General features: G+C 36.5%; 1 protein-coding gene across 3 annotated transcripts in view; it reads left to right on the forward strand.

Moving 5' to 3' along the window:
- LEMD3 (LEM domain containing 3) overlaps positions 1-19,394 on the forward strand; it is a 50,982-nt gene that overhangs the window by 24,763 nt on the left and 6,825 nt on the right. Inside the window, exons 4-11 of one of the 3 annotated variants that reach the window (XR_015706216.1) lie at positions 6,073-6,140; positions 8,079-8,158; positions 8,237-8,385; positions 10,173-10,274; positions 11,320-11,422; positions 11,649-11,827; positions 17,510-17,633; positions 19,311-19,392. Coding sequence is in view for 2 of the 3 variants with exons in the window: in XM_009463255.2 (XP_009461530.2) it covers positions 6,073-6,140; positions 8,079-8,158; positions 8,237-8,385; positions 10,173-10,274; positions 11,320-11,422; positions 11,649-11,827; positions 19,311-19,392 (763 nt within the window). In the remaining variant the exon portion in view is untranslated. The other 2 variants (XM_009463255.2, XM_087764055.1) reach the window with 2 other exon arrangements.

Genomic DNA, 19,394 nt, shown 5'->3' on the forward strand with positions numbered 1-19,394 from the left:
AAGCTTTACTGTTCTTTGTGCCAGCTATTTGTTTTGCAACAGCAAGTTTCACCAAGAAGCCTTTTCCAGTATTATCAGGTGCTACAGACATTTCTCAAACATTGATTCCACATTTTTTAATGTGTCAGATACAAGGCTGACAATTTAATATATCAGGGCTATTAGGAAATCTGAGAAATTTGAGCAGCTCTGTAATACCTGTAAATTGCAAGAGTAATCTTCCTGCAGAAGCTTTTTTGTTTCCAGAGCATTTACAATATCTGCAGTGAATAAAATAGATGTTTGGACAAAACCCACTTATTTCTTCTTATTTACATTATTCTTTAACCCAAAATAGTGAAAGAATGATGTTTAACCTGAGTGCATGCAAAATAATAGTTGCTTTAGTCTTCATTTTGTTGCTTTCTGACTGTGAATGTCTTGCAGTGTTGATCTTTCACAGGGCAACTACATCCTGATACATTTTTCTGTTTCAAACTATTTCATACTTAATAGATGGTATTATAATTGTAAATATATTGTAAATATAATAATAACAAGTAAATAATTGTGCTATAAGTCATTGGGGCCAGAAGATTTTTTTTTTTCTTCCATGTGGGGTAGCCAACCTGTGGTGTGTAGGAATGTCTTACGAGACCCACAGCTGTGTGCAGTAGAGCACTGGCTTGTGTGAAGTGGAAGTAATGGGTTATGCTACTTGTCTCCCTCTTTTCAAAAGAAAACATAACAGCCTGCTGTTCCCTTAGTGTGTCATCTGGCCCTCTGGTGGCCATACAGTAAACAATGTACTTGGCTGGATAAAAAGGTTTGACACCTCATTTCTACAACTGTGAAAGAAAGGGAGTTTTCTTCATTAGCTGGAGCTTACTTATGTGCATGTACACTTATAAAAATGTTTACCTGTCTGACTTATGAGAGGAATTTGTATGCTCCAAGATGGCTGTGTTCTTCCCATGTCTCAAAGGTGTATTAATCTCTATTAGTCTATTCCTGGCCAGAAGAATCTTCAGTACTTACTTTCAAAAAATATAGCTATATTTTCTGGTTAGATGATCCCCCAAACTGAAGCTATATTGCGAGATTACCTGGGTGCTCAGCAGAGTAGCTTTCATACAGTCTGAAGAATGACCTAATTCATCTGTATTTAGACAGAAGTTATCCTCAAAGCCAAGTTTCTTAAGGTATGAGAGGAAGTCATCTGCCATCCATTTTTGAATACCATATTGATGTAGACCTGGCACAATATCTGGAAGCTGTTTAAAAGTCATAGAACAGAGAAAGCTGCTAGAGAGATGCAGGGTTTAAAAGTGTTAATCTTGTACACAGTGCACCACTTCAAAAGAGAGAAGTAAAGGAATATAGTTTTACTAAAAGCGGTGCTTTTCAGGTCTCTCTGTCACATACTTGGAAAGGTTTCTCTCATTTCATACTTGGCTATGAATCATTTGTTCATGTTATAACTATTAATATTAAAAAGGCAGGCTGGAAACTTGCAGTAGTCTGTTCTGTTAAGCTTTATTCAACATCTTGACTACCACGAAGATGGTCACTTCAGAATTTGGTTTCTAGCCCTCTTTGTTTTATTAGACTTCTTTATATTTTTACTGAGCTAGTTTCTTGCCTTGTCAACTTCAATTGGAGAGCAAGTGATGGGGCTTTTAGTTGAGAAGGTAAAACACTTAATTGTTTGAAGGAAGAAAAAGTCAGGTTAATTTTATTTGACTTCATATATTGTGTTCCAGCTGTAGATGTCTGTTCTGTACTGTGGTGCTCTGATATGATGTAAAAAGATTTAATTATCCTATATAAAAATGAATTGCCTGTAATGCATCGCTGTTCTCAGAATTACTAGTCTGCCAAACCTATGGTGAGTAATGCCTACCTCACAAGAAACCAGAGGGAGAAGCAGTATCTACTTGTCCAGTTCTGAGTTGAAGTTTGTGTTCTGCTATTCTTGTCTAATGGTTCAGCCTTTCTTCAAAGCAGCAATTTTTTATAGACAGTATGTATTTCAGTGCCTAACACTTTCTCCTAAAGCAAAATATCTGCTTTATTTAAATTAAACTTCTTTCAGGCATATGTTAATTACTGGATGTCTTTGTCTTTCATGGAGAGACTTCAGTAGGTCACATCCATTTTTGGTCAGGCTTGCACAATGAATAAACCTAACTACTGTATTCACAAGAAGCAGCCCATGGGTATGACCCTACTTTCTTGAACATAAAGTATTTTTATTTAGTTAGACATTTCTTTTGCTTGGCATTCTCCACAGAGTGATGATCTGTCAGATTTAGACAGTTTCCTTCGGAGCTAATGCACAGTACAGATCTTTGAGATGCAGAGGTGAATTAGCCTTCCATATGTAATAAGGCTCACTGATAAATCCATGGCTGGAAGAAAATCCTGGCAAAACACTAGATATTACTTAATTTCAAGTGTCAGCTACCATATCTGATTACTGTCACAGGCTCTCTGTTCTGTCACTCTCTTAACCTTTAGTTCTTCAGGTAATTGATATTGTGCTGTTTCCAACCAGTGATTTAAAGACTATTTAGCAAGTTGTGGTTTTCTGCAGTGTTATTAAACTGTTGAATTTGTCTTTGGGAGATCAGGCATTCTTACTTGTTCTCACAACACTAGTTCTGCCCCTGCTTTTCTTCAGCTACCCACTTTAGTGTCCTGCTGCAAGTAACCTGTAAGCGTGAGAGCTGCTAAACAACTGTTTTATACACTATTTGCTTTTTGTATTGGTTGACTGTAGCACATCAAGCTATAAGCTAGAGATCTGTGCTAAATCCATGTGCTGCTTAAAGTATATGATTTCCACTGGGTTTTGGTTCTGCTACTTTAAGAGAATGACTTACATTGTAAAGGAAATATTTTAAAATTCTGAATATTTCTGTTAACTTTATATGCTGCAGCTCATAAATTAAGCTAAATGCCCAAATGAAAGTCAGTTTCAAATATTCTAGCCTGCATGAAAAAGCAGATCTGACTTATTTTCTGTATTGAAAGCAATTGTGAGAACAGACTTAAATGTTTCTTTAGAACCGAGGCTTTAGTTGTTTTTTGTTATTATTTCTGGGAGAAGAACTCCGCTTTGTATGTGGCTTGCCCAAGTACACTAACATAAGCTAAAAGGTAATCTTGTGATCCTTGCTGGGATGTGTTGCTTCTCACCTCCCTACAAAGGCAAGTAGAACGGTTCTCTGATTGCACTTGAAATAGAAGTGATCTGTGCCCAAGAAAAGTTTGAGCACAAGGATCCATACTTTCTGCAAGCTCGCGATAGGCATTTTTAAGAGGGGTAGTTTTTACAGAAAGCTTGGATGTATCTTGCTGCAGACCTGTGTAAAGGTTGGTTGTTTTTTTTTTTTTTTTTGCCTCTGCTTCAGTTTTATTCCTGGATATAGGGCCTCAAATGGAACAGTTGGGAAACATTTTTGGCTCAGACGATGGAAAGTGGGTTTCCAAGCCAAGTGGTTAATGATTGCACCAAAGTTATTCAAAGTAAGCCTTCATTTGCAGAACTATTAGCTAAAGCGGTGACTGAAATGGCATATAGGAATATCCTGCTGTTTGCAGTAAAACAGAAGGTTGTCTGACTTGTGAATTGCCTAACTTTCTGCAGGCTTTCAAATTCATGAGTTTCTCCGAAGAAAGCTGTTAAATGGTTCTCAGCAATAGATGGGTTGGAATGAGAAACTCCCATCTCCAATAGCTTTTTGTACGGGACTGAAGCTCCATAACTCTGATCAGCTTACTGGTTTCAAGAGTGGGAAGCAAGACAAAAGTGATTCACCCCTCTGCCCCCCAGTATTGCATGAGGGTAATTTGAACTGATGGGCCTTGGACGTTGTCAGAGCCTAGGCAGCAAAGGTGTGTTTAACTGTTAAACTTGTTCAGAGGCAATATAGTCTGAAAAAAAATTCAGAAGCAGGACTGCTAGGAAGCTGTCTGCTGGGTTTTGAAGATGAGACCAGAAGCTGTGTAGTCAGTGTGTTGGCTGCATACTGCACAAACATCATTCCTGGAAGAAGGCAAATAAGATTAGAATTTAAAACTACTAAAGTAATCCAGTAGTCCCCCATCTAAGGGAGCTTTTGCCCTCTTGTAAGAGTTAATACTGTGTTCTCGTAAGATTGAAAATCCAAAATGAATCCTGAAGCTTGTTCTAAAGCATTCATTTTTCACAATCTGTTCTCCTACTTGTTTTGTTTGTTTTCTTTTCTGTGTATTAACCTCACCCTTTCTCTTCTTTCTTATTTATTTCATAATTGGGCTTTCCTGCTTACCTAGATAATTAAAAAACAAACAAAAAAACCAACCAACCAAAAGCTCCTAAGCAGAAGGGTCTCACCCTCCTACTCTCACAAGCTGTTTTGTTCAGTCAAATTATGGCTGGCATGCTTTTTCTGTATTAGAAAGACCCCAGGAAGACCTCAGGTCTTACTGAACAACAAAAAAGGGTATTCATCCATTTAAGCTATCAGACTTGCTCATGTCATACAACTTAATACCTGATTGAGATTGTGCGTACGGCTTCTACAGAGATATGTTTTGGTTTTGTTGTATTTATTCCATCAGTTCTAGATTTAAAACAATGTTTACACCAGAGACTGTATGAGAGGCCAGATAACATGTGAGCACCCTTAAAAGCAGTGTTCCTATTTCTCTGTCATCCAACAGTAAGAGAAGAGCATCCCTGTTACGCTGATGTGCTTGCAAGGCCAAATTCACTTTAATCTGTTGAAGTGTATTGAAGAAAACTTTGCTGTAGCAGTCTGAGAAGGACCTTTGCTTCATGGAAATGCTTATTTCTTTGGAACTCCTTACTGTGAATGAGACATGAAGATGCTTCTCCCTAAGTTGCTAACGTTTCCTAATTTTTGCTCAGATTGCCTCGAATGTTCTTGTTTGCGTAGGGAATTAATACTTGAAGTTGCTCCATTTAAAGGGTATTCCAGTGTGGAGTAATTCCAACTTTAAATACTTCATAAGAGTATAATAAGCGAAGGATTATTTTTTGTATATCCGTGAGTATCTTAAACTTCCATAGCCTTGCTATGGCTTTGAGAATAATACAGCTTGGCATAGATTCAGGAAGGTAAGGCAGGCGTAACCCTGAGCCAGTGAAAGGCTGGATTTGTTGTTTCCCATTTTATTGTTTTGGCACAGTAAAATCATAGTTATAGATGTTAAGATTTTTTTTTTTTTTAGAAAGACCAGGAAAAAAGGGAAAAAAGTGATTTGCCACTCCCTGACAGTTCTTCAGAATTGATGGCCTAGTTATAGATAAAACTGGATAGATAATAGATAAAACCTTTTGCTTTTCTGTGTGTCTTGTGTTGGTATGACTGTCACTACTGTATTTTTTTTGCCTGAGTCAGGTACCTTCAGTTTAGCAAAGAAAATCAGGAAGATGATGACATGTGGCTGTGAGGACTGACTGTGCATATAGTACCTTATTTCTTGACTACTTCTGCATACTTTCCAAATGAATTAGGAGGATGGTGAAGCCATCAGTTTCAGGCCATATTGGGATTTTGTGCATGTTCAGGGAGGTGATGTGTTATTGTGAGAACTTGGACCAATCTAAAATGTAGTAACTTAATAGTGCCTGAAATACCATTATGGATATGTGGCAACTGGAACTAACTTGCTCTGTATAAAAGATAATACATGTTTCAGAGTAAATGGAAATTATTTGGAAGAAGTTGAGTCAGGGTACAGCAACTGTTTTACAGCAATGTCCTTTTGATAGTTCTTCATGCTACCTTTTGTTCTACTCTCAGTGTAAATGCCTAAATATACTTTCTGAGCAGTACATGAACTTGTATTGATATGATTTGTACTTATTATTAGTTGTGACAATCTTCAGTTTTTAAAATTCTTTTTGAAGGAGAAATTTGTCCAGAGATTTTCCCATATTTTTAGCGGAACTTGTGAGAATTATTGAGCTACTGCTGCTTGTTTAGACTGTGTTAACCATAAACTTGTGTTTAGATGGTTTTATTTTATATAATGCAGTAACAAGTGGATCAAAATAAACAAAAGTTTAATTTTTACCAGGGGAACATGAATGTGGCAGCTCTATTCAAAGAAATCTTACCGTCCAGGAGGCAGCTGCATATTTAAAAGTAAGCAAATGAGGTATTTTTCATTGATTTTATATAAGATTTGTGTAAGTTAAAATTTGTAAGGCCTGGTTTCATATCTAGTGTATTGACTAAAATTTGACTTAGTATTGAATGTTATTTGGAAATGTTTGGAATTAATGTCTTTAACGCATGCTACGCAGATTTTTATTTGGGGATGTAGTGAGGTTTTGAGGGAGAGGGAAGGTGAAAGAAACTGATTTAATTGCAAAGGAAGTGTAGATAGTAGTGCTTCAATGGCATGCAGGTTTTTTCCCTTTAGTTAAAACACCAGGGCATGATTTGAATTGATGGAGATAGTTGACCAGCACTAAAATCATAAATTTATGGAATTCAAATCTCTAGAAGCTTCTCCAGAAATCAGTATGCTGTGTTTTGAGACTTAGTAGAAAAGGATACTGTCTTCATTTCTTTGAGGGGAGAGGCTGGTGTGTGGATCTGTGCAGCGGGCCTGACAGGCAGCAGCTATATGGAGACACCATTCATTGATGCTTGAAATAGAAATGGTCAAAAAAGGCTTTTTTGTTAATTTTGATAGGTGTGCAGTATTATGAAATCCCACTCTCTGCTGTCGTTCCCCTGCCTCACTCCCCAAATAAAAGATGACTCTTGCCTTGTCTTGACAGCTGTAGGGTTTATTTTAGCCCACGTTGGTGTACCCTTCAGTGGAAAACTACTTGAAGCTTTTAAAAGACTGAGAGTATAAGATTTCTTTGATAGGATTGGGGGGGAAGTTAAGCTGATGTGACTTCTTATGTACAAATGTATAGAAATTTTACATTTTGGAAAACGTTTACATAGTAGACAAAAAAGGGCAATGTTAAGAGCATCCTGAAGAAGCTGCTAACACTAGTTTATGGTTTGGCAATGATATTCTGTATCTGTTAAAACCAGTGCATTGTAGGAATACACTGGAAAAAATTCGGTTGATGCCAGATAACTGATGGTCTTACCTATCTATTGTGCTGAAAGAATGACAGTTGTTATCATAACAACTGTTTTAGCTCTGATAAGAAGCTCAAATTTCATATGAAAATTTGTCACTCTGTACAAAGTCTCATTTAACCCTACAGTTCCTTATTTTGGGAAATATAATTCCTTTACAGAATTTCAGTGTTAAGTGATAAAACTTTAGTATTTTAGTCTCAAAGTGAAAATAAAAGTTACTGCTGTTTCTTAAGTGCTTATCCTTTAATTCTAGGCCAGTTACATTATGTGAGGTTCAAAGGAAAGATGGAGATAAATCTTTTTTGAGATTTCAAATACAGTACTTCCATTTTTTGCTTTTATTTTTTCCAAAAAAGAACATGCAAGGTGAACTATGGAGACAGCCTTAGCTCAGACAGCAGTGAATTTTCTCCTGTGATAGTTGATACCAACTGATTTTAAAAAGTCAATTTCTATATAGTGATATCAGTTCTTGAACTACAAACACTGGACTATTTGCAAAATATCAGTTAAAATTTATTTTCCTCAAGCTTCTGTAAAAAAACAAAACAAAAAAAGCCACCAAAAAAAACCCAACCAAAAAACCCCATAAAAACTGAGCTGCTTTTATATGACCCATTTTCAGCTGGGTTTATATCTAGTTTGAGTTTTACTCTTGAAGTACGTTTTCAATGAGCACCGCCTAGTGGTGGAATAGTTTTTTCTTGCTGTAGGTTAGAATTGTTAATAAAACAGTGAATGTGTCTTGACTTTTCAAACAGTCCTTAATGGGAGGAATGCTAGTAAGTCTGATAGCTGCTCATAGCATGTATAGATTCACTTTGCGTGGTGAACACTTACACAAAATCGGAAGAATCGAGAGCAAAACCACATAGTTTTGGTTACAAATCTGTGTAGTATCTGAATTTTATTGTGGCATGATAACTTTCTGGTTATTTACAAAATTACTCATTAATATTTGTCTTTTGACAGAATTTAGATCCAGAATATGAAAGTGTACTTAACACAGCATTACAATGGATCTTGAATAGTGGGGAAGATGTTGGCATAAAGTAAGTGGTCTTTATTTCTTAACTATTTCTTCTAACAGAATGTATCCTTTTTCATAAATACCTTATATTTTTGAATAGGTGTCTCAGCAATGACCCTAATGAGATGGATGTCACTAATGTGACAGATGTGAAGTATCTGGAATCCACTAGTCCAAAGATGTCTTTCAGGTGTCGTTTTCGCCGTGCGTTTGTTAATGTAACTCACAGATTATCAATATTGCTTTTGGGTAAGTTAGCAAAAAAGTTTCTGGTTTTTTTTTTTTTTATTATAACTTGTGTTACGTAAGTGCACAGGGAAAAGTAAACAGCATGTTTAGAGAAAGTTTTTGTTCAACCATAAAACTTGGAGTTCCTGTCAGTATCTTGATTACAATGCAGTTTGCTTTGCTCTTCTGTTGCACCACTGTATTTTCACATTGGTTGCTATCACCTGCTGCTGTAGTCAGCTGACCATAATTCATTCTTTGGGAACTCTGTCTTTTTCCCTGCCAAAGCAATACCTTGTGGCTTTCAAAAATTCCAGGTTGAACTGATTTGAAAAAGCAAAATGCTCAGTAAAAAGACATGATAGCCTTAATTTTCAGGATATTTCACATGTTCCAGGAACTTTGGAAACGTAACTACAGAAAAGATGATCTTCCTAGTTTTAGGAAAAGTTGGATACCCAACATAGTTGTCACCAAAAATTCTTACCTCTAAGACTATATTGTAAAAATGTGTCTAATCCTTCAGTCTTTGATAGTTCTCTAGTTAAGTTTCAAATTCTTTCAAGTTTATTTAATTCTTAACCATACTGAAAACCACGCAGCATAAAAATATAGTACAGCTGAGTGCAGACATTTCATTCCTTTCCATGTGGCTGGTTAGAAATATTGAAGATGCAGAGTTCACCTCATGCACCTATTGAATATTCTAATAAATTGTTTATCCCAATATCTTAACAATCTGATGCTTATGAGCAGAAGACTTGAGGCCTCCTTCACTAGCCTTTTGATGAACCGAAAGAATCAAAGGCAATCTGTCCCAGATTGCTGTCTTTCTGATAATAGTACATATGAGGGTTGAATTGGGATGAGGAGATGAAACTCAGTATCCAAGTCAACTACTGGTCTCATCAGTCATGCTGAGCAAGTTGCACCATGTCTCACCTTTCTCATCTGTAATTAAGGTTAATATGACGCACCTTTTCAAAAATAAACCATTGTATAAATGTTAGATATATTGTCATTAACTAACACCCATTTTAGCCTAAAATGGTGTCCCTCAGTCTCTTTGACGTATCAGTTAATATTGCCTTGCAATCACTGGTATACGAAACAAACTATGTAACTATAACTTGTGTATGTGTGGTTTTGTTGTGTGGGTTTTTTTTTATTAAGAAATCACGGGTGTAGTGGTGCCCTCAGCCGGAGACAGAAGAAGGAATAAGATTTTTATTTTCAGCTTATGCTGCTGGCCTTCCTAACTAGATTGTCATTTTGGGGAATAATCTTGAAAGTAATAGAAAAAGATGATGCAGTACTTGGTTGCAAGAAATACAAATCTGTAGCTGAACTGAAGCAGTCCAAGTGAATTAGTTTTGACCAGTATATCTAAAGCATGTGACTTGTCTATTACTTAGTGAATATTGTGCATTTTTAAATCTTAACATGTTCTGAATTGGCAGTTTATGTGACTTCTGATATGACTTTGAATTTTTCCAGTATAATTGTTTTACTATTTTTCTTCACAAATGGGTAAAATTTCAAACCACAGTCACGAGATACCAGGCTATTGTTAAAACAATGAAATGTTTTTCTAAAGATAACTGCTCTTCAAAGTTTAAGACTTTGTGCTGCTGTGTTAGTAAAATATAAAATATTGACAGTGAGTACAGTGTATTTCACTAGCTTTGAAATTTGAAGTACTTCAAAATGTTATCTAGTTCAACCAACTTCTGAAGTATGTGCTGTAAACTTTGTTAAATAACCAATGTTCTAATACTGTTTAAAGAGCATTATATATCTTAATGCAGGTATAGCAATGGTTTGGGGAGTCTTGCACTACATGAAATACCGTTGGGCAAAAGAGGAAGAAGAAACGAGGCAGATGTATGATATGGTGGTAAAAATCATAGGTATGGCTTCTTGAGTCACATCAGATGTATCTGCATCAGCTCTGTATAAGCTTTCAAAGTACTGGTATTAATTCAGTTATGTTTTCTGCCTGTTCAGCTCTCGGTCATCATGCTGTTAGAGTTCTTGGTCAAATGTGTGGTTTATGTGGTGGGTTTTTTGGGGGTTTTTTTGTGTTTAAGTAAAAACACATCATCCATTAAACCTAATCAAAGCTTTTGGTATAAAGGTTGTAATTTGTGAATTACATCAACGTGGCTATAATAAATTCCCATTGACTTGGTGGTATTTTATCTTCCTATTGAAAACAAATATGCTGTGTTTGTTGACTAGAAGCATGGTGACATGTTGCTTTCTGTATGTGGTTTTTCAGCTATCTTTAGCTGAAATATCCACTCCTAAAATGTGTGTTAGCTCTCAATTCTACCCTTAATGGCTTTTCATAGAAAAAGCAGCTTTTTAATTAGTCACTTTGAGCAGAAATTACATTACTAAAATAGAATGCATAATTGAGCTCTGAAATTCTGCCTTTCTACTTGAAGCCACAATGTTTTCAGTAGTTTGTTTGTAGTTTTTAAGCTCTGTTTTGGGCTGCATTTTTACTTATTGTCCTATTACTTTCACCTATTGCAATCATCATAAATACAGAGATGGTAGAGAAATTAGAGCTGTTTTCCTGTTTTTACCATTTTCCTACCTTTTTTGTTTGCAAATTGAGTTTTGTTGGGGTGAGGAGGAAAGCACTTTATTTTTAAAGGTGTCTGTCTGCTAACAGTTAAAAGTACCAATCAAGAGTAACTGCAAGAACTCTTTTCCTTTATTCCAAGGTTATCTGGGGTACTTGGAGGCACTGTGTATGGTTAGTTTTCTTGATTTGCCTTCAGCATGGTTAGGAGGAAAAATGTTTCAAAATGTCAAAAACACCTTAACTTTTAACTACTGAAATTGGGAGGGGTCTTCAGAGTAGCTGTTCATTGCCAGAATTGATATTTTTCTTAATGTTTGCATGAACTACATAGTTACCAGTTTTTCTTATGGTGTCCTCAGATGTTCTAAGAAGTCACAGCGAGGCATGTTCTGAAAATAAAGACTTGCAGCCTTACATGCCTATTTTACATGTGCGTGATTCTCTAATACCACCTCAGGACAGGTATGTTCTCACTAGAAGTACTGAATTTCCTTATGTGTAAGTAAGGAAAAATAGTAAAAATAAGTCCATTAACTTAGTTAATTTAAGTAGGTTGTGCAGTGTAATATTTTGGAGATTCTTATTGACACAGGTGGGGGGAAAAAACCATTGGATTTCTCCTACATGCTGGATGTCAGCTATGCAAGTTATTATAATGCTAACTCTGATTCTTGCTTCAATTTTCAAGGAGGAAAATGAGGAAAGTCTGGAATAGAGCAGTTGACTTTCTTGCAGCAAATGAATCTAGAGTTCGCACAGAGACACGAAGAACAGGTGGTGCTGAGTTCTTGGTTTGGAAATGGATGCAACCTTCTGCAGCATGTGACAAAATTTTAGTAATACCATCGAAAGTGTGGCAAGGCCAAGGTATTGAAGTTTAGTTATATTTTGCAAATATAATTGTTTTAATTTCTGCATCTAAGTTCTAAAGAGTATTTTGTTGCTTGAACATGAAAGACTTGTTTTCTCTCACACCTTTAAGTATTGTTATGAACTGTCAGTGCTATTTCTCTATTATCTTGTTCAATAGACTTAATTTTTCTCTGCATTCAGTGCCTGCCTTGTTTTCAAGCAAAATGAGCTTTTCTGTTATAGCTACTGCAGAATACAGCAGAGGGCATGTAGCCAAAATTAGATGCTTGTTCTTTTTCATGAATTTAAAAAAATACTCTTTAGTTGGTCAAATTCTGACATGCCTTATACTTACTGGAAGTAATGTAATTGGTTGTATCTGACAGCAGGTAGATCAGAGCTTGTAGGCTTGCGTTTTCTTCTGTTAAGTTATCAGTCGGGTACCTAAAGACAGAGTTTGGAGGAAGAGATATTTGTTTAGTTTGAAAGGGAAGCTGCTGGGACAAAAGACTCCTCAATCAGCAGAACGTGGATTTTGGGCATCTCCTAGTAGTCCTTCCTTTCTGTCATAAATGTTTTTCTACACTGCATTTGTATTTCAAGCTCTGTGGTGCAGCAAAGCATTTGCTTTAATAGAAGAGGCTGTTGTCATACATGGTTTTTACAGTGGTCTGTCACTTTTCAGCTTTATCGTGGAGCCAAGTGGCAAGAATCCAGTGCGTCTGCAGTTGTCTGTCGGCAGTGGTCATCTTTTCCTAGTTGTGTTTCTTTCTGACTTTCTTCATGTTAAGCTTCAGTTTTTGGGGTGGTTGGTTTTGGTCAATGGAAAATTGAAGTTACAAGACTTGAGTTCTGGGTTGCAATAAAAAAGAATGGTCATTTTGATCAATGTCCGAGTGTGAAGGTAAATGTTTAAAGTGAAATCTTAATTGCCAATTGTTTAAATGTTGTGACTCTTTTAAAGACTCTGTTTTGCCTTATGTTCTTCTGTAATGCTGTATTATCTCTGCAGTGGGACTGAAATAAATGCTGTGCAGAATCCTAGTTTATAAACTCATAGGCTTATTTTGATGGTGAGGGAGGAGGGAGCGGTTGCTTCTCCAGTTTTTAGTTCAACTTTTTAAATTGGATGTTATCAAGGTTGTATCGTGCATTACTTCTATGGCATTGAACTAGATGCTGAAAAAAGCCTAGTTAAAAAACAGACTTTCTGCCCTTCCTAGTCCCACTTAAAGTAAAAATTCCCACTGGCAAGCAACTGCACTTTTGTCTGTGTTCTTCTGGAGTATGCTAATTTTGGTCTTATTTTAACTAATGCAAGTAGTAATAGGCTTCCTTCTTTTGCTTTTTACTGGTATACATTTTTATTTGTAAGAAACAATGTTTCTATTGTTTCCTATAAAAGAGGGTACAGTTTAAAGTAGCTCCTTCCAATGTTGTTATTTCTTTTCCAAAGACAGACAGAGAGAGCTTCTTCGTGGCCTGGAACATTCATGCTGTAGCAAGCTTGATTGTCTGAGAAAAAGTACTGCTAACACTCTGGTTTTGTCCCAGGCCACTTGCATGTTTTCATGAGTTCTATGTATGCTTTCAGCCCTTGGGTCTTAAATTTTGCTTCTCTGTAAGTTCAAAGCAAAAGCAAACAATTCTCTCTGTCAACTTGAAAAGCCAAATATTTTGAGACATTAGCAGATACTTGGCATGTCATCTGATGAGGGTCTTAGTAGTCTTGGGACCCATTTCTTGCTTGTCTATGCAAAATGTTATGTTAAGAAATTATATACTTCTCAAAGTTACGCTACTGGTTTTAGCATTATGTTTCTCATTTTAAATCATTCATTGGAAATGAGGGCTGCTTTTTTTTTTTTTTAAAAAATATCTTGTGAATACTACTGCAGGCTTGAGGTTCTGCAGTCATTGTCTTGCAGTGGTAGTAACATGGCATTCTGCTGTGACAACTGTATTACGTGATTTGAGTTTCTCAAAATTTTAGTTAGTGAGATGTGAATAGTAACTTTATTATGAGAGTTGCAGAGCCTTTTCTTTCTAGGACATTGTCCATTAGGGATGTGCAAGTGCTTTAGGTGTGGTGCAGAAATGGTGGATTTTGTCAATAGCTGCCTCTGTTCCATCTCTGTAATACTGTCATGATCGATTTTTCAAACGCTTAAATTGAACGAATTTATTATAAATCTGAATCTTCTACATAGTTTATTGTTCAGTGCAGGCTGTGAAACATGACACTCCCGTTCTGGAATTTCTCATTTACAACTCATTTGCTCTCAGTTTTTCTCGTCCTGTTTGATTGCAATATAAATCGCTCCATAACATTCTGTTCTGTATTAGAAATTGGACTGGATTTTTCCTTCATCTGGAAGATTTCTCAGTGTGTGATAGCTCAGGTGCTGCTTTGCTACATGGAATACACATTCAAGACTCTCAACAGAGCAGTAGTTTCCAAAACTTCCTAGAAAGACAGCTACTGTAGTAGCTACTGTTAGGTGCCATCTGAATTTGAGCATCTGATATCTACTTCAGCATATTGGGAATGTGGACAGACTAATTTTATCTCTCAGCTGTGGCTTTTAGCTGTGTGTTGCCTAGAGTGTGTACTTAAGACACTATGCATTCTATTGAATAGGATATATTAAGATCTGTCCTGTTTCAGTTCTTTTAATGGCAATTTTCCTAGTATTCTTGTTATGTTTGTAGTTCAGCAGAGATCTTTGAAGAACTGAAATTGCATACTTTGGCTGTAACAGAAGGGAATGGAAATAGGGGTGACTGAAATGACATAGGTCATTTGGGCTGTCTATATCTTGGTAGTCAGCAGGCAAAGGCAATTTTCACATGCAAAGGTTCTTTCTATTCTGTGTTCCTTGTTTTCATATGACTTGGAAATAGTTCCACTACATAATCTTCATGCTTTTTGTAAAGCAATTTTTTTTTCCTGATGTTAGGAATTCTATATGTATGTGTTGCTTTCTTTGTTTTTGGAAGTACAAATCAACTGGAATTAAGTTTGTCCTCCAGTTTTGATGTTTGAATATAGTTCATAAATCTAAATACTCTTCAAGACTGCTAGGTCCTGAACAGACTGGGTACATATAAAATCAGAATGAATTCTTGGTTTTGGATCTTGTGAATAAATTTCAAGGTCACAATTTTTTTAACCTTCTGAGATCTGGTAGTGCTCTGTACCAGAGCACAATACCTAGAGTATGTGCAACTGAAGAAGGAAGCCTCTTGACCTGGCAGTGTGTACTAGGATATTGGTAGATGATAGCATGCATTTTAAATATGGGACCTGTAGCATGCATGAAAATCTAGGCTCTGCTGTCTGTTAGCATCTAGAGTTCAAGCATCACTGTGGCATTTTGTCCAGTCCTTCATGATGCAGCCTGTGTTTTCACAGGCAGTTTGGAAGGGTTTTTTTACTGGGTCAGAATAAAGTCTGGTGCACTTCCTTTGAAATATTATCTACTGGATGCAGTAGATCATCTGTCCAAAAAAAAAAAGGTAGGTAAGCTCATTGTAGGATGATGGACAAATGAGTGGTGTTTTGAAAACAGTTGACAAGAGAATTGTTTTTCAGTTGACAATCTTGATCATGCCAAAGTGTAATTTAATTAAATCAATGGGAAAAAAACATACATTTCTAGTGTGTTCAGTTTGCTTTTGAAAGACCAGGTACTATTGTCCTATCATGCCTTTGATAACTGGAGCTCTAAAGAAAAATAGGTAGGCAGAGCTCCAGTGTAGCTAAGCTAACAGCAATAGCTAAAGTTCCTTAACAGCTCTGGAGATGAGATAAAGAGGTTCTCTGAAGTATCACATCTAGGGTGATATTTCATCCTGCAGCATGGAAGATAACCTGTTACCTTGTGTGAATGTCACCCCTCCTCCCCAGCTTGTGAGAATATAATTCTTTCTCCATGTTAAGAATAGAGCTTTTTTTTTTTTTTAACTATTGCGAGAAAACTGTGGATTTTGTGCTTGTTGTAAAATGCTGTATCCATCTCATGCTGGTCTTCTATAGCTGAACTCGACTATATGAAACCCCAAGTCAACCACACTCTTCTCTCTTAATAACATTTAGTAGTATTTTGATTTCAGTATCTTTTCCTGTTTACTGAAGAACCTCATGTTGTGTGAAAGTGCGTAACCTAAACACTTTCAACTAGATGTCTTATCTTTTTGTTCTTGCCTTTGATAAGAAGGGTTAGTACTTAATAAATTAGTGATCTGTGGCTTAATATGAATAAATCTGTTCTTCAGAAACATGGTTACCTGTATTTGATACAAGTCTTCAACCTTATCAGGTGCATCAAATCCACATCTAAAGATCTGTTGGGCTGTCTTATAACCCATGGTGGTGATACTGGGGAATCCCTTTAGCAATAATACAGTAGTAATTCAAGAGGTATGGAAAGCTGTACTACAATTTGATGTTCATTTTGAAGTCTTTGCAAGAGCCACTTCTTCCATCATAGGCATATTCCAGTCACAGTGATAAAGAGGTGGTTGAAAGCACATGCTTTTAGCTGCTGCTGTTCTTTGAATCTGGAATGACAGAGTTATATTCAGTTTAAGGTAATAAAACAAAATACATTATGACTGAAATAGAAAGTGGCTTCCTTTTCTTGAAGGTGCTCACTAGTCCCCAAGGGGAATTTATGAAAGTCCTAAGAATTTTCTTGTCAGTGACTTACTGCACAAAGTTGTACTTCTGCTTTCCTATTTCATCTCCACTTTTTACCTTCATCTTGTAAGTCTTACTGTTGAGACCTATTTAGGAAAAGAAATGGCATCTGAGGTCCTTAGTTATGGTATAGATTAGACTGTTGTCCCGCAAGAATGTCTGCTTATGCCCTTATTGTGAGGAGAATATTTTGTATGCGCCACACCAGTCTGAATAGGTTTGTCACTTAAACTTGCTCTTTTGGGGAGAGGGGGAGAATTAATTGTTATACATGTGTAATGAAGTTCCAAGAGACATCTGTTAACTACGCTATTTTGAATTTTGCTGTGTAGGTACAGCATTATTTTTAACTTGCCTGTGTCTTCCCTAGCCTCCCCTTTTGGTCCCATTTCCGGTATACATTTTAATGCTTATTACTGTGCTAGCATTAATTTTGTACCTCACTGATTTCTGTGGCCGTTTTTTTCCTTATATATAAAAAGCTCCATCTAAGTTGCAAAACTTTCTTTTAATTTACCATGACTTTGAAACATTTTTGAGAAAAAGCAGAATTCATCTTTATTTTCATGTGCTGCACTACCCTGGGCCCGCTTGCTCTACTGGTATGATGTTACATTACGTTGGTAGTAGATTAGTTTTGTGCTGGTGGTGTGCTCTGGCTGAAGTAATCTCTGCAAGCACCTGAGATCTTCTGATCAAAAGGACATGAAGATTATTAGAAATTGGAGCAGGCAAAGCTTGTTTTTTAGTTATCTACACTAAAGCGTGAATTCCCCATTTAGTTACTTTTGCATAGCTCAGTGGTGTAGCTGCTGCCTTAAACAACAGTATGGGGTTTTTTGGAGTTCATAAACAGCTTGCAGAAACGTTGATCCTCTGGGCCTAGGGTCTCTGGAAATAACCTCACCATTCTTTATCCTTGGATTAAAACCATGTGCTGAATAAACCTAGCTATTAACAATCAGCACAATTTCCTCAACCCCACGCCTTTTCAGGTCCAGGTCCATGACTAGGCTACCCCAGATCACCTTCTCCAGTATGGTGTGGTGCCCCAGTGTACAATATGCTGGTGACATTTCACCCCCCCTTGATCTGCTGGAGCCAACCTACATGAATAAGGTAAGTCCATTTATTTTTCAATGTTGCTTAGTTCTGTAAAGTTTTTATTGTATACCCTATGTATAATTTTTAATCAAGGGCAAAAAACTTTACAAAACCATGTGCTATTGAAAAAGGACTTGTCCTTAAACTATAGGCAGCTCAGAGATAGATGCAGTGTCACCAGCATATTTAGACATCTATTCCCAAGCGAATACAGACAGTTGTTACAGGTGTTGGTGACTTGGACTCTGTGTGTATATTCTAACAAGAACATTTTTAGTTATGTGGGGAACTCATGGTAGGTTCCATATTAGATTTGGAGGCCACCTTTTCTAATTTCTAGTTGGTAATTGTATTTTTTTGCCTCAGAAATTGACATACGAAGCAAGTTTGTCTATGCCAGATCTGCAGGCTGTGAATTTTCTCTTGGCTAGTGCTTGTCTTTCACATACAGTGTGTTCCACACAACTGAATTTCTTCTATGTGACACGGTTTATGTTTTGGTGACATACAGAAGAGCAGCAGTGTTCATGTATTTTGGGTATACTTGCAAGATTTTATTTTCAAAGGTCAGCACTGAGAAGCACGGACCTGTAGTGTCATCTGCCCAAAACTGAGACTTCTAACACTTTGAACATAACATCTTGAATCTGTCAAACTTTTCCAAAGTAGGGATTGCAAAGGAGAAGCACTAGCATCAGTTTGGAACATCATTTTGTCATGTTGAGATTTTTAATCTTATGTTTAACTCTTGAATCTATTCATCTCAAGTCTTCAAAGTAAAACTTCCTTCGAACCTTGGAAGTTGGTTTACCAGGTTATCCCCTTCCATTTCTTTGTTGGCCCTTCTCAAGGCATGGAACTACCTTATCTGAATCCAAAAGAATCCTTTATTCCTTTTCTCGTGCTGCAGTCTTCTGTTGCGACTCCCACAAGTAGAACTTGTGAACTTTAAAGGAGTTAATATTTATTTTAGGACTTCAGAATGCATTTCATGGGACTGTTGAGCTTTGAAAGAATTACTCTGTTATTTTTAATTTCCATTTTTCTTCTTACATCTGTTTTATCCTCTGGTGTGTTTCACTTCAGAATTTTGCAAGCTTCTGAATGTGTGTGTAGAGCATTTAGGGTTACAAAAGCTCCATCCTTGTAGAGTGCTCCTTGAGAGTTGTTACTGCAATACAGGTGCAATCCAACATCCATCTAAGTGTCTCCCTATTTCTTAGTCAGATGGGAAGTAAATTGCCCCAAAAGTGGAAGAAATGAAAATTCATCAGGCATTTAAAGCAGAATGGTTAACCTGCAGTTCCAAAAATTTGCTCCAGATGTTAATATCATCTGTCTTTTCATGGAGATGTAATGCAAATGCTTTCTCTTCAACTGTATGTTTTTGGTTTTTTTTTTTTTTAAATATTCTGAATTCCTTACATGTACTGTGGCCTGGATATAAGAGCGTGTGTTATCTTTTTAAATGTAGAAGTTGTAAATCTAAAAAATTCAGTTAAGTATGGTACATTTTCTTTAGTGCAGTAGAAGACTGTGGGGAACTTAATTTGCTTGCAGCTTTTTCATATATGAAGTAAAGTATTCTTTTTGAGTAAAACCAGAAAAGTATTAATGTATAATGTTGACACTTGTTAACTAGATGGTATTATGCCCGTCAATAAATACTATTAAATTTATTTTTCTTTGTAGCATTTCATCTAGATAGAAGAAATTCACCACCAAACAGCTTGACACCATGTCTAAAGATTCGCAATATGTTTGATCCAGTTATGT

The sequence above is a fragment of the Nipponia nippon genome, unplaced genomic scaffold (assembly GCF_047370975.1).
Source record: "Nipponia nippon isolate SJK-2023a ecotype South Korea unplaced genomic scaffold, ASM4737097v1 scaffold_3, whole genome shotgun sequence".
Lineage (NCBI taxonomy): Eukaryota > Metazoa > Chordata > Aves > Pelecaniformes > Threskiornithidae > Nipponia > Nipponia nippon.